The 13,246-nt window shown below is 47.1% G+C and overlaps 1 protein-coding gene and 1 long non-coding RNA gene across 8 annotated transcripts in view; one reads left to right on the forward strand and one right to left on the reverse strand.

Moving 5' to 3' along the window:
* Positions 1-7,655, reverse strand: part of LOC118886540 — a 61,082-nt gene extending 53,427 nt beyond the window's left edge. Inside the window, exon 1 of the long non-coding RNA XR_005017764.1 lies at positions 7,575-7,655. This is a non-coding gene — a long non-coding RNA (uncharacterized LOC118886540). The remainder of the gene's footprint in view (positions 1-7,574) is intronic.
* Positions 5,720-13,246, forward strand: part of YPEL2 (yippee like 2) — a 64,280-nt gene continuing 56,753 nt past the window's right edge. For 3 of the 7 annotated variants that reach the window (XM_036836462.1, XM_036836461.1, XM_036836460.1), the window contains exon 1: positions 5,720-6,228. Coding sequence is in view for 1 of the 7 variants with exons in the window: in XM_036836456.1 (XP_036692351.1) it covers positions 6,717-6,860 (144 nt within the window). In the remaining 6 variants the exon portion in view is untranslated. Of the gene's footprint in view, positions 6,229-6,598; positions 6,861-7,698; positions 7,784-13,246 lie in introns of those variants that run through there. The other 4 variants (XM_036836456.1, XM_036836457.1, XM_036836459.1 and 1 more) reach the window with 4 other exon arrangements.

A 13,246-nucleotide genomic window follows, 5' to 3' on the forward strand; every position in this document is an offset into this window, starting at 1 on the left:
ATTGTAGTTCTACTATTTACTAGCTGTGTCACTTTGGGCAAGTTACTTAACCTCTCTGAACCTAAGTTACTTATCTGTAAAGTAGGGATAATAATATAGTCCTCAATCCCATATTTGAAACCCTGACATAGATGTGTTTTAGATTCTAGAAACTTTCAGTGCATATACCGTATATTACATAAAACACTAGGGAGTATGAGCTCTTCCGAACATTAATATTCCTCTAAGAAACATATGAACATACTAGATGAGATTAATAAAGCCTATGAATGAGGAGGGCTTCCCTGGTGGCGCAGTGGTTGAGAGTCTGCCTGCCAATGCAGGGGACGCGGGTTCGAACCCTGGTCTGGGAGGATCCCACATGCCGTGGAGCAACTAGGCCCGTGAGCCACAACTACTGAGCCTGCGCGTCTGGAGCCTGTGCTCCGCAACAAGAGAGGCCGCGACAGTGAGAGGCCCGCGCACTGCGATGAAGAGTGGCCCCCGCTCGCCACAACTAGAGAAAGCCCTTGCACAGAAACGAAGACACAACACAGACAAAAATAAAATAAAATAAATAAATAAAAAATTAAAAAAAAAAAAAGCCTATGAATGACCTCATGTCAGCTGAAGTTTGCCATCAAATGAGCTATGTCAAATTTTTTGTTTTTTGAAAGTGGAGCATAAAGAAAATCTTCTATGGTTTATTATATCAATTTAAAAATTGTGCAGGTAACTTTCCCGGTGGCGCAGTGGTTAAGAATCCGCCTGCCAATGCAGGGAACATGGGTTTGATCCCTGGTCCGGGAAGATCCCACATGCCAGGGAGCAACTAAGCCCGTGTGCCACAACTACTGAGCCTGCGCTCTAGAGCCCGTGAGCCACAAGTACTGAGCCTGAGTGCCACAACTACTGAAGCCTGCGCACCTAGAGCCTGTGCTCCGCAACAAGAGAAGCCACCACAATGAGAAGCTCACGCAGCGCAACGAAGAGTAGCTCCTGCTCGTCACAACTAGAGAAAGCCCGCACGCAGCAACGAAGACCCAATGCAGCCAAAAATAAAAATAAAAAAAATTTTTTTTTAAATTGTGCAGAAGAGAGACATCCTCAATGGTACTGTAACTGATTATGACGCATAACATATTGATTAGACAAATACTGAGACTAGCCCACATGGGAAGGACTGGAAATTAAAAGATACTCAATGAGAGTACTATTAGTAGCTTGTGAAAATAAAGAAGGAAAATACAATTCCTTGTATCCTCCCAAATATTTTTTACCCTACAGATTTTAGTTATTTTATTTTTTACAAATTTATTTATTATTTATTTTTGGGTCTTCGTTGTGGTGCGTGGGCTTCTCATTGTGTGGCTTCTCTTGTTGCAGAGCATGGGCGCACCAGCTTCAGTACTTGTGTCACTCAGGCTCAGGAGTTGTGGCTCACGGGCTCTAGAGTGCAGGCTCAGTAGTTGTGGCACACGGGCTTAGTTGTTCCACGGCATGTGGGATCTTCCCGGACCAGGGCTCAACCCCTGTCCCCTGCATTGGCAGGCGGGTTCTTAACCACTGCGCCACCAGAAAAGTCCCCAGGTTTTAGTTATTGAATACTATTGACTTGTTATTGTTCCATATGAGCTGTGTCAAACTTACTTTTAATTTTTAGAGCTTTTTGGATTTTGGAACTGTGGTTAAGGTATGTAGACCCAGTGGTATCTTCCTCATAAGGTTGTTGTGAAGATTGGATTAAATTAAGCAATGCATGTAAAGTGTCTGTACCAGCTCCTAGAACATAGGAAACACCACGTAAATATTAGAGTTTCTATTGTTGTTTTTAGGACGGAAGTGCTAAGCCCTTACACCTCTTGTTTCTGGGCACTCTGAATTTTGCTTTGTTGGGTAGTCTGATGTTTGGATGAGTTTCCTTGTAAAAGGGATTGGGATATTTGAAGAGAAGAGGAGAGAAGCATTTGTCCTCTTTGATGGTGTAGAAGAAAGAGAATGAATGGGATTTGAAGCCAGATAGATCAGGATTCAAATTCCATAGGATCAGCTTCTTTAAAAAATGGGGGAAAATACCTATCTTGCAGGTTGCTTTGAGGATTAAATATAACAAGATAGAATAGAAACTGCTCTGTCCACAACACGTGCTCAATAAATTAGAGCAGCTGTTTTGTTCAGAGTGTGTTCAGGAGGGCTGATGTATAACCCTTACCCACTTACAGTCTGAAAAGCACATAATCAGCCACTTTCATGACTGAAAGTGACGGACTTGGACAAGATTCAGAGAAAGCATTTATTGTACATAAAGAAACAAAGCACTGTTGCCATGATGTGTCTGCAGGAAAATGGCACCAGGCCCTCCTCTGTGATGTAATGTCATGGGACTTTCCTTGTGGGGGGAGATGGGAGTGAAGTCTGGGAGGAGGAGCAACTCCCCCTCCCCAGACAGGCAGAGGGGAATGTTTTCCCAGGTGGTATGGTAGTGTGAGAGGCTGTAGCCTTTAGCGTTCAGGAAGTTTCCATTGTGCTGTGATATTAAAACGTAGGCAGCTCCTTTCATTATAGAATATCCTAAAGTTTCAGGTTGATCTTGTCATACTATGAAGTAAGACTGTTATCTGTTAATCAGTGGACTCTGAGGACAGAACCTATCCATTCCTGCTTGGATCCCTACTGGATTCAACTCAAATATAAACCTGGAGGGAGGGCCTATCTTGTGCCACGTGCTAAAAATACAAAGACGATCTGATAAGGTTCCAGCCCGGGAGGAACTGGCAGAGAGAATGGATAACTGAGAACTCTTACTAAGGAGTGCAGAGTGTTGAGTGATGTAATAGAGTTATGAATACAGTGCTATGGAAGGTATTGAGAAGAGAAAGATTAGTTTTGCTAGAGAGGTTAGGGGAAACTCTCCCAGAAAAGTGACATTTGATCTGATCTTTGGATTGAGTCATCAAGCAAAAGGCTTTGAGATGGAATGAGGGAAGAGCAAAGAGGGAAAGGAGATAAAGGAAAGTGAAAGAAACTGCAGGAGATGGTGTAGGAGGTGGTGCGCATATTCATTCATTTGTTCAGTTATTTATTCAACAAGTATTGGTCGAGTGCCAGACACTGTTGCTGGCACTGGGGATACAACAGGAAGCAAGACAGACAAAGTCCCGGACGCTCTCATGGAGCTTACACTTCAGAGGTGGGTGAGACAGAAAACAACTAAAAACACGAAGAAAGTAATTTCAGGGAGAGATATGTGTTATGAAAAGTTGGGGGACTTCCCTGGTAGCGCAGTGGTTAAGAATCTGCCTGCCAATTCAGGGGACACGGGTTCGAGCCCTGGTCCATGGAAGATCCCACACGCCGTGGAGCAACTAAGCCTGTGCGCCACAACTACTGAGCCCGCATGCCACAACTACTGGACCCGGCACCCCTAGAGCCCGTGCTCCGCAACAAGAGAAGCCATAGCAGTGAGAAGCCAGCGCACCGCCACTAGAGAAAGCCCTCATGCAGCAACGAAGACCCAACACAGCCAAAAATAAATAAATAAATAAATAAATAAAATTTAAAAAGAAAAAAGCAAGAAAAGTTGGGAGCAAGCAGAATAGAGGGTACCCTGGGGAGCATGTAAGTATCAGGCAGGCCTCTATGGAGGAAATGTTTGACCTGAAAACCAAGTGGTGAGGAGGCAGCCTTCTGGAGACAATGTTGTAGGTGGAGGGAACAGCAAATACAAACACTACACAAGACCAGGCCCAGTGTATTTGAGGAACGGAAAGGTGGCCAGCTTGACTGCAGCGGCATGAGCAAAGGAGCAACAGGGGAAGACCAGAGAGGCTGGCTTAGGAGGGCCTTGTGGCCATCGTAAGGAGTTTGTTTTGAGGAACTACCACCTGGCTGCTGTGTAGAGACTGGAAGCAGGGGGGTCAGTTGGCAGGCTGTTGCGACATCCAGGCAAGAGGGTGTGTGGCTCTGACCAGGGTGGTAGCACAGAGACAGACGTGTTCAGAGCAAATATATATTTTTGAAGTAGAGCTGACAGGACCTGCTGATGCACTGGTGGTGGGGGTGAGAGAAAGGGATGTATGTAATCATGTCAAACGCTATGAGAGGTTAAGATGAGCACATAAAAGTGACCTTTTCGCGGTAGTAGTGATGTCAATGTGGCAACAGTAGGAATGTGGGATTGGAGAAAGGGGATGCTGGAAAAGAACTGCTGTGAAGGCTTTGGGAATGAATGAATTTGGCCACACACAGAGGAGACGAGGGTCCTGGGCCACTGACAAAGCCAAGCTGATAACCTGTCTGTGAGGCTAGGAACTTCTCAAACTTTTACTGCTAGGGGGAAAAAAAAAAAAAAAAAGCTCTCTGGCTAAATCTGAACAAATTTACTTACTTCTCTCCCTATATTTTTCCACCTCTTTTTTGCCCTACAGGATAAATATCTGTCCGTTCTCACACACTCTCCCTAGGCCTCAGGGTCTCTCCTCTCGGTAGATTCTTCAGAAAACTACCATCCAAGCCAAGCAGGAAATTCTGCACAGAATAGGCACTGAGTAAATGTGTACTGAGGGGCCATTAGAGGTGCTTTCAGAGAGGAAGAGAAGTTGCTTCTACTGCTTTGTTTCACTTCTACCTTCTGGCCTAACAACTCACAATGCTTGGCTCTTTTGACTGGGAGGAGGCACCATCAGCCTTATTACATCCTTTTTTTGGTTGGTTGCCTGGCTGGTTCTATTGTCTCCAGGTCTTGCAAGTCCCGTTGCCTCTTCCACTTCCCTGCATACACACGGCAGGCCTGCAGGGGTCCTCAGATCTCCCTCTCGAACCACCCCACCAGGCTTGTCCTCCTTAGCTAACATTATCTTTTATTTAAACAGAAAACAGTAGCCACCAATCTTGTTACATAACATACCAATATCCTAGGGTGTTAAACTAATGCAACATCTACTGTTGGGGAATGGTGATCTGGCAACATGAATATTTACTAGGAGGATATTGCTGAAACATTGTAACGAGTTTGACTTTCTGGCCCTGATTAGACTTTCGATTGGTAAGGGACTTTAGAGATCATCCTATTTCAATTTTCTTTGTTTTAAACTGTGGAAACCAAGGCCTAGAGAGACAAAGAAATTTGCCCAAGAGGCAGATGAGTGCAGAAATCAAACTCTTGATAATCTAAAGAATCCACCACCTCTTCATAGATTAAGGATTAAGTATTAAACGTTTCTTGTTCATGATTCTTTCTTACCTGAAAAGCATTTTTAAAAAATCTGTTTTAAACTTTCCAACTTTGTCAACTGTGAACAGTGACAAGGTGTTCTTGCTTACACTGAAACTGCTTACACTGAGACTGATACATGTGTATGATACCAACTGAGGTATTTTTTGTGGTTTTTACTAACATTTTATTAACATTAGGACTGGATTCGCATCCAACCATGCAAGGTATATTAACTGAATACAATTTGAATGCAAAATATATTAACTGAATCAAATATCTATCTATCTCTCTATCTCCGACCAGGGATCAAACCCATGCCCCCCTGCATTGGGAGCGCAGTCTTAACCCCTGGACCGTCCGGGAAGTCCCCGAATCAAATATATTTTAAAGACTGCCCGGTGGAGTTGTGGCGAAGTTTGAGCCACCTGGGGATCTACCCTGGTACCATTCTCCATTTATGTGCAAACCAGTGCGGAAGGGGGCTGAAGTCAGCAGCACCCCCAGAAGCATGTCACGTTCTGACAGCAGCTCAATAAAACATCGCATTCCTACCGCTCTCTGAGAAACTGCAGAACTAACAGTGGCCAACTAAAAAGGCTGGGTTGCTCTCTGCCCCTGATCCCTGGCAGCATTCTTTCTCAAACTGACCTGTTTTCTTGCTGGGAGGCTGCCCCACTCCACCCACCTGGTGCCTCCCTAGATTTCCTGACTGCCCTGGGCTTATTTTTTAACCTTCTCTTCCTTGAAAAGCTCCACTCTACTGACCCAGAACGTGGGCGCCTCCCCTACGATCACTGACCATCCTACTCTCCGAGGCGAATCATTTCTCTTTAAAAGCCTTGGAAAATCAGCAGCAGTTGGGGGCTAGGTACCTTCCAATTCCTGTAATGCCTCGTTCCTACTTTTAATTAGCCAAATTTGAGCAGAGCAGAGAGAAAAGGGGAAATGCCTTGCTTCTGAGTAGGTCCTGGCTGGGCCCCGTCGGGCTGGCACTGTCTTATTGCAACTGCCCCGGTTCCCGAGAGCTTCCTCAGGTAACTTAGACTCTTGAGTTAGGGATACCTAAGGTGGGAGGAGGGAGTTAGAGAGTAGAAGAAGCACTATAAAGCCTCCCCTCTCCCTACCCCGGGTTCTGGATATCCCAGCCTTGAAGCGGGGACAAACTCCAAACCCAAATAGACGGTCTTCTCCCGGGCGCCGAGAGCCTACCCATCCTCATCACCCCTTCTCCCTCTTCCTCCAGCCAGGTGCCCTGCTTGGCCAGGCTCCGCTGGCTGAGCCTCATAGGGCCTGAACCGGGACTCGCCACACTCCCCTCACCCAAGCCCGGCCAGGGCCGAGAGGTGGGGGGTGGGAGGTAGGGGAAGCAGGGGGCGGAGTTCCGTCCTTCGCTGATTGGCTCAAGACGGATGGGCTGCGGCCGGGCCCAGCCAACCCGCGGCGTGTTGCTATGTGCTGAGCCGAGGGGATAGGCGCGGGGGCGCGTCCGTCACCAGGCAGCCCCCGGCCCCGACCCGGAGGGATGCGGAGTGGCGGCAGGGGCAGTGGCGGAGACTGTGGCTTTAAGAGCGCGCCCAGAGCCGGGATCCGCCGGGCGGTCCTTTGCTGCTGCGCACCCCCGCGGAGCCAAGCTCAGAGCTGGCCGGACCGGGCAGCCTGCTGCCGGGTAAGCAGACGCGAGCACTGCGCGAGCCGGGCGTGCGTGGGCGTGGGGCGCGCTGTCAGCGCGGGCGCCCGACCCCCGTCACTGGGCGCAGGTCCCGTGGTCCCTGTGGCCCGGCTCCCCCAGAGCGCGCAGCACCCTCTGCCCGGCGCGGCCGAGGCGGGGTCCGGTGGGGGGTCACCCTGGGGGCCGTGGGCACAGGGGGCGGGGAGCGGGCCGCCGGGGCCACGTGACCGGTTTGTTTACAAACACTGCCGGGGCCCTGGCGGCGGCCCGCGGCGGGAGCCGAGAAGGCACGGGTTCCCGGGTCGGGGGCCGGGGGCCTGTGCGAGGAGCGGGGCTAGTCGGGCGCGCGCGGTTTGGCGGGGCGGTAGGGGGGTGACCTGGAGACCTGGTCGCTGCTTCTTCCTGAGCATAGTTCCCGTGGGTTCGGAGTCTGTGGGGGGCAGGGTGGGAGCTTCGGGCGTTTTCTGTCCCCGGTGTCGCTGGGTGTCCGCTGGAGACACTGGGTCCGGGGCCGCCGCCCTCGGTGCCCCCGCCTTTGGGGGACTGGCTGCCCTCAAGACTCCGAGGAGCGCTTGGCCGGCCCTGGGCCGAGGTAACCGCAGCCGAGTTCCTGCCTGGCCGCTTCCCGGCGCCTCCCCAGTGCCCTTGCCAAAGGGGTGGGCGCGAGTTCACTCCTGCCCGACGGAATTAAGGGGCCTCTCCAGCGAGTACCTCTCGGGAACTTGCGCTGAGGGGCAGCGCCGATCTCTCACTGCTTCCAGTTCACCCTCCTTGGCCGCTGACTTCCTCTGGGTGTCTTTACCCAAGTGGTGGCTTTTCTCTCGTTGGCGGGTGGGGGGAACCACCTGTTCTTTTGGACCCAGCTCAGGAGACTGCCACCTCTGACTTCACTCTCAGCTTACGAGAGCTTACAAAGCCAAGTGAGTGAGTGTCCTCCGTTTTTTTCTGTTATGTAGCTGACCCTCCCGCAGTCCCGCGGCTGTGAATGGCACGGGAAAACGCTCCTGGGCTTCGCTGGGTTTTTTTGCTCTCTGGCCTCCTTGTCAGTTTGCTCTCCTCGGGTCTTGAGGCTCTTTTCAGTAAGTCCTTGCTTCTGGTGAGTCTGAAAGCTAACAACACAATTAGCTACCATCTTTTCCCCTTGCCCTTCCTCCCATGTTCCTCTCTTCTGGTCCGGCAAGATGTGCAAGATGGGACTCCCTGTCCTAGAGTATTGGGCAAGAAGGGAAGCTGTCTGATTGCCTGTGCCCCACTTGCTCCCAGAACATTAGCCATGCAAGGAACCTAGGGGACTGAGAGGTTACTCGACTTGCCCAAGGTAACTCATGTCGCTGGTTCTGGGGTGAGACTTGACCATTCACCCTTTCCTGACTTTCCTTTGACCTAGTCACTGCCACAGGACTGCAAAGATGGGTTGAACCTGACTTCTGTCTATCCCTTATACCGAGACTGAGCCTCCCCTGAACCCGCCACTCCCCCCCATGGGGAACATTTTAATTCCTCTAAACTGTGACAATGAGTGGCTACAGGTTCTTTACCAAGGAACAGGTCTAGCCTGAGGAGAGTTGTGCAAATTTCTCTTTGGCACCTTTCCTTATCCCCAGCTCCATGATAAGGGTCTCAGGCAGGAGCAGAGTGTCGGCCTTGGGCTCATCCCCCTCCTCAGTTTGGCTTTGCCTTATCAATTTAGGATTTGATAACAGCCTTTCTGTCTTGATATCTTGTGCTTGAACTAAACTCCAGAAGCTTGGAATTAGGGGTGAAAAATGAAAATAAACGCATGTGCAAGAATATCGTTTTCCTTTTTCCCTCTAGGATAGTGGTTTTCAAACTCTGAGTGGGATCCACAGTGAGGAATACATTTTACATCCCTGCACAGAGGTCCACAAGTGCATCAGTTCCCAGAAACAATAATTGCCCTGACTACCTGCAGTGTGTTCTGTTTATAATTTTTTCCTACTTACTTAAAAAAAAAAAATCAACTGCTGGTCATGACTCATTAATTTGGTTTCTTGACCAAACGGGTCACGGCCCACAGTTGAAGAAACATTGCTGTAGAGCAGAGGTCCTCAAACTTAAATGTGCATAAAGATGACCTGGGTAGTGTTTAAAAGTGCAGTTTGTAAGTCCAGTCTGGAGATGTTTATTCTCAGTGGGGCACATTTTTAATAAATGGGCCATGAGGTTGTTAGACAGGTGGTTGATAAGAAACCCTGAACTAGCGGGAACTGGGGTCAATGAACAATGAAAGGCATTAACTTAGATATGAAGAGTGCAAAGCCTTAGTCAGATATGTGCGCCATACTCTATGCAAACCCAGGATCACTCATCTGTCACACTAGCCCAGGCTAGTCTAAGGGTATAGTGTTGTTTGACTTCAGCTGTCATGAGGCATTGGCCCTAAGAGATAGCCTCCCTTTCCTCCCCACATCACTCCGCTCCAGCCCGCTTGAGGGCTGCTGTTCATCTTTCTATACCACTGGATGTTTCTAGGTGTGTGGGGTTGGGGTCATGAGTAGTGCTGTTGAGCCTGCTGTATTATTCACAGATTTATGTGAATTTTCACTATTTTAATGGTTCTGAGTCAATGACACAGTCATTGTGCCTGGGACATTAACAGTTTGGGCAGCAGAAAAGGTTGATTTTAACATCTGGGTATTCCAGGCTGTGTAATCTAGGGGAAGGGCAGACTGGTGATTTTATTTTTGTTAGGCGTGGGGAGGGGAGCCAGGGGCTTGTCTGTCAACAGTTAATAAGAAGAGGTGCAAGCTTCCCCACCTCCTTGCCTGCCTCAGCCCTGGTTCTTTCCTCTGTAACAGCTCAGCTCCTGTGTGCAGGTGGGTCTTGTTAGTATTCCGGTTTCTGATGCTGTTACCTCTGTCTCTACTTTCAAGCATAAACATACACACACCTGATGCTTCCACATGTTGTATGTTTCCCTCTTAGTTATTGTGTCCAAACATGTTGGTAAAAGAAATTTCCTTGAATTTATCAAAGCTGCAATTTAGCTTCAAAAAGAACTCTAAATTATCCAAATTCAAATTCAACTGTGGTCCTTCCTGCCAAGGGTATGCCTTATATGGGAACACTAACTGTAGGATTGTTGAAATTAACTTGAATAATGTTCAGTTTGGTCAAGCAGCTCACATTAACGTTTAGTTTTGAGCCTATGGGAAAAAAAAAGGAAACAACAAAAGGATGGCATATCCTAGGATAGGAAAAGCAGGTAGGATTCAAATTGAGGTCTGGATCAATTTTCTTTGTGAATTATCTTGGCATTTCCCTAGGGTCTGTCAACCAAACCACTAGTTGCTCTGGCAGTTGCATTCCCTTAGCATGATGAGGGGGTATAAAGCTCTGGAAAAGGAAGTGTCTTTTTGAATTTTAGCATCCAATGATGGAAAGCCAGGGCCTACAGGCTAAAGGGATTCTGTTAACAGTTGATAGTTTAGTGATATTACCCCTAACAAAAGGTGATAACTGCACCTACCTGAATTTCCCTGGGAGCTATGAGTATAGCCCTGGAGGTTTATGAAGTAAATAGGATTATGCCACTCCCATGTTTACAACTTTCACATTGCCCTTCAGAAATAATCCACCCCCTTTCCCTGCAGGCATTGTAGACCTCTCCCCCTGTCCCAACTTCGCCCACCCCAGCTTCTACCAGTCTTCACCTGGTCTATTCTGCTTCAGTCCAGCTCCACCTGCACTAGCCTTCCTGAGGTTTCTAAAACATGTAAGGTTTGTTTTTGTCCCTGGGCCTTTCTACTGGTAGTCACTGGTCTCCAAATTTTTTGCATGATTGGCTTCTTACACTTGGGTCTCAGAGAGCCCCTCCCTGACCTGTTATCTAGAACAGTCCTCCATCCCTGCCCCTCAGCCTTTCTTAATCCCCTTAATTTTTTTCTTTTTTCAAAGCACTTTAATACCCTCTGGAAATGCATTGTCTACTTGATGGCTGGATTGGAAGCCCCTCTGTCTTGCTCACTGCTGACCGTGCCTAGCAGGGAGTAGCACAGGATAAATATCTAACTGTTGGTGGAATGAATGAATGACCAAGAGAGCCAAGGTTTAGAGTCTTTAAGAGTAAGAAATAATACTTTATTTTCAAGAGAAGAGGAGGAAAAGAAGTTTTCTCTCTCTTTTCCTCGGAATTCCTGTTCCCTTGGAATTACTTTCTTTTGAGATTTCTGCTTTTCACAATATTTTTCATCCTTTTATTTTTTTTATGGGTTGCCAAAGTCTCTAAAAGCTCCATTGTTATTTTGTTGTTGTTAATAACTCTTGCCTCCCCTACAAGCCTTATTCTAGGCTTCACTGTTCTCCTGACAAACAAGCATTTCTATCAGTAATCACATTTCATTAATACTAGGCACTATAAGTAGAGCTAAGAGCCTTGGCTTTGGAACCAGAAAGATCTGAATAATTAGCTCTGTGACCTAGGACAATTTGCTAAAATGCTCGACATCTCTGTTCCTTGTTTGTAAAATGGGACTAATAATAGTTACTATCACACAGGATTGATGGGAAGATTAAATGAGAGTATGCACAGGAACCCAGACACAGAGCCTGGCACATAAGCGCTTGGTATTAGCTATTAATAACAAGACTAATATTAATAGTTAGATTCCCTCTCTCTCACTGGCAGGAATTCCCTATCCGTTGATTTGGGAGTGGGCAGTAAGAGGGGGAAAACTCCCAAATTTTAAATTAGTGTAAGTAAATGGAGACCAAAAATGTCACTTAGATTTATCAGAACTGGAATGGAATTTAGAAGTCATCTAATTGCACCCTGCTACCCAACTCTTAATAAACATCCATGTGGAAGAAATAATATTTATAGAAGTGTTTGGAAAAATATGTTGTCTACCTGGTCTTAGTTTTATCCTTGAATTAAGCCGGGCCTACTGAAAGCTGCATACTTGGGCCATGTTAGCTCAGCCCCTCCAGAATTGTTTTCACTGAGATGAACTTGGGTGTCCTGCCCTTTGCTTTATGGAGGGACGCTGTCCAAAATAGGTTTATATAACTTGCTACTACATTTCTTATAAGAATTTATATTGTTGAAGACTTAAGCTACAACTTCACTTAATGTCTCTGTTAAGTTAATCAGAGAAATTGCTTTCAGAACCCAGTGTTAGGAAAAGCTTTGCCTCTCCCAAGGAACTGGCATGATTTTTCTTTGTGGACAATTGGATATAACTGATCATATTTCTCTTTTTTGCTTTGGCTGCCAGGAAGCAGAGAAACAAATTTGTGGCTTGACTTTAGTAACTGTCGGGCCCTGCATCCCAATTTTTTCCAGCGTTAACCTTATAATTTTATTTCCCCTACTTTCAAGTTAATGGTTTATAACTCTCTATTAATTAGATATATGCTGGATTGGGTATTAAAATCCATTTTAGGTGTTACATTTTAGAGATATAAACATTGAGGCTCAAACAGGCAAAAAGGACTTGCTTAGGACAGAACTAATTTGGGCAAAGCACAGACTGTAAACCATATCTTTTATTTCTCAGGTCCAAGGCTCTTACTACTCCTGTACATTCTGGAAAAGTACCAACTCCTGACTTAAACTCTAATAAATAACCCATAACGTCTCAATATTAGGCAAAGCCTACCTTCCCTCTGTGATGGGACAAAGCAACGTCTGCCAATGAGGCGTGGCACTGCCACTCGCATTCCTGTTTCCTGGCTGGGTCAGCAGCGCTGAGCTCTCCTGTCTCCTGAGTTGCAGGGCAGTCAGCCCTCCCCCCTGGTCTTGAGAATGTAGTATGTCCAGACTTAGTGGGTTTTGTGTGAAATTAGATTGCCTGCTCAGAATGAAATTAGCCTCTAGTGTCTGGAGTTCCCTTGGCTATTTCTTGCCATGAAAGGAAGGCTTGATATCCAGATGGCATAGGGATGCCACTGAGGCTCCAACAGGGTCTGCTGGGTGTGAGCAGTGGTTGAGTTTGGTTGGGCAGAAGAAAGTGGTTTTATTCTATCTGATATGAAATGTAGTTATAGGAAATATTGACCTGCCTAATGATTTGTTTTGTTTTCCCATGGTGTTCTGGGTGGGAGTACCTGGGGCAAGAGAGCATAGGCTGGGAACATATCCTGCCTGAGTCAGGAAAATTTTTTTTTTTTAAGTTTTTAATTAATTATTTATTTATTTATTTATTTTTTGGCTGTGTTGGGTCTTCGTTTCTGTGCGAGGGCTTTCTGTAGTTGTGGCGAGTGGGGGCCACTCTTCATCGCGGTGCGCGGGCCTCTCACTATCGCGGCCTCTCTTGTTGCGGAGCACAGGCTCCAGACGCGCAGGCTCAGTAGTTGTGGCTCACGGGCCTAGTTGCTCAGCGGCATGTGGGATCTTCCCAGACCAGGGCTTGAACCCGTGT

The sequence above is a fragment of the Balaenoptera musculus genome, chromosome 20, assembly GCF_009873245.2.
Source record: "Balaenoptera musculus isolate JJ_BM4_2016_0621 chromosome 20, mBalMus1.pri.v3, whole genome shotgun sequence".
In the NCBI taxonomy this organism is placed as follows: domain Eukaryota; kingdom Metazoa; phylum Chordata; class Mammalia; order Artiodactyla; family Balaenopteridae; genus Balaenoptera; species Balaenoptera musculus.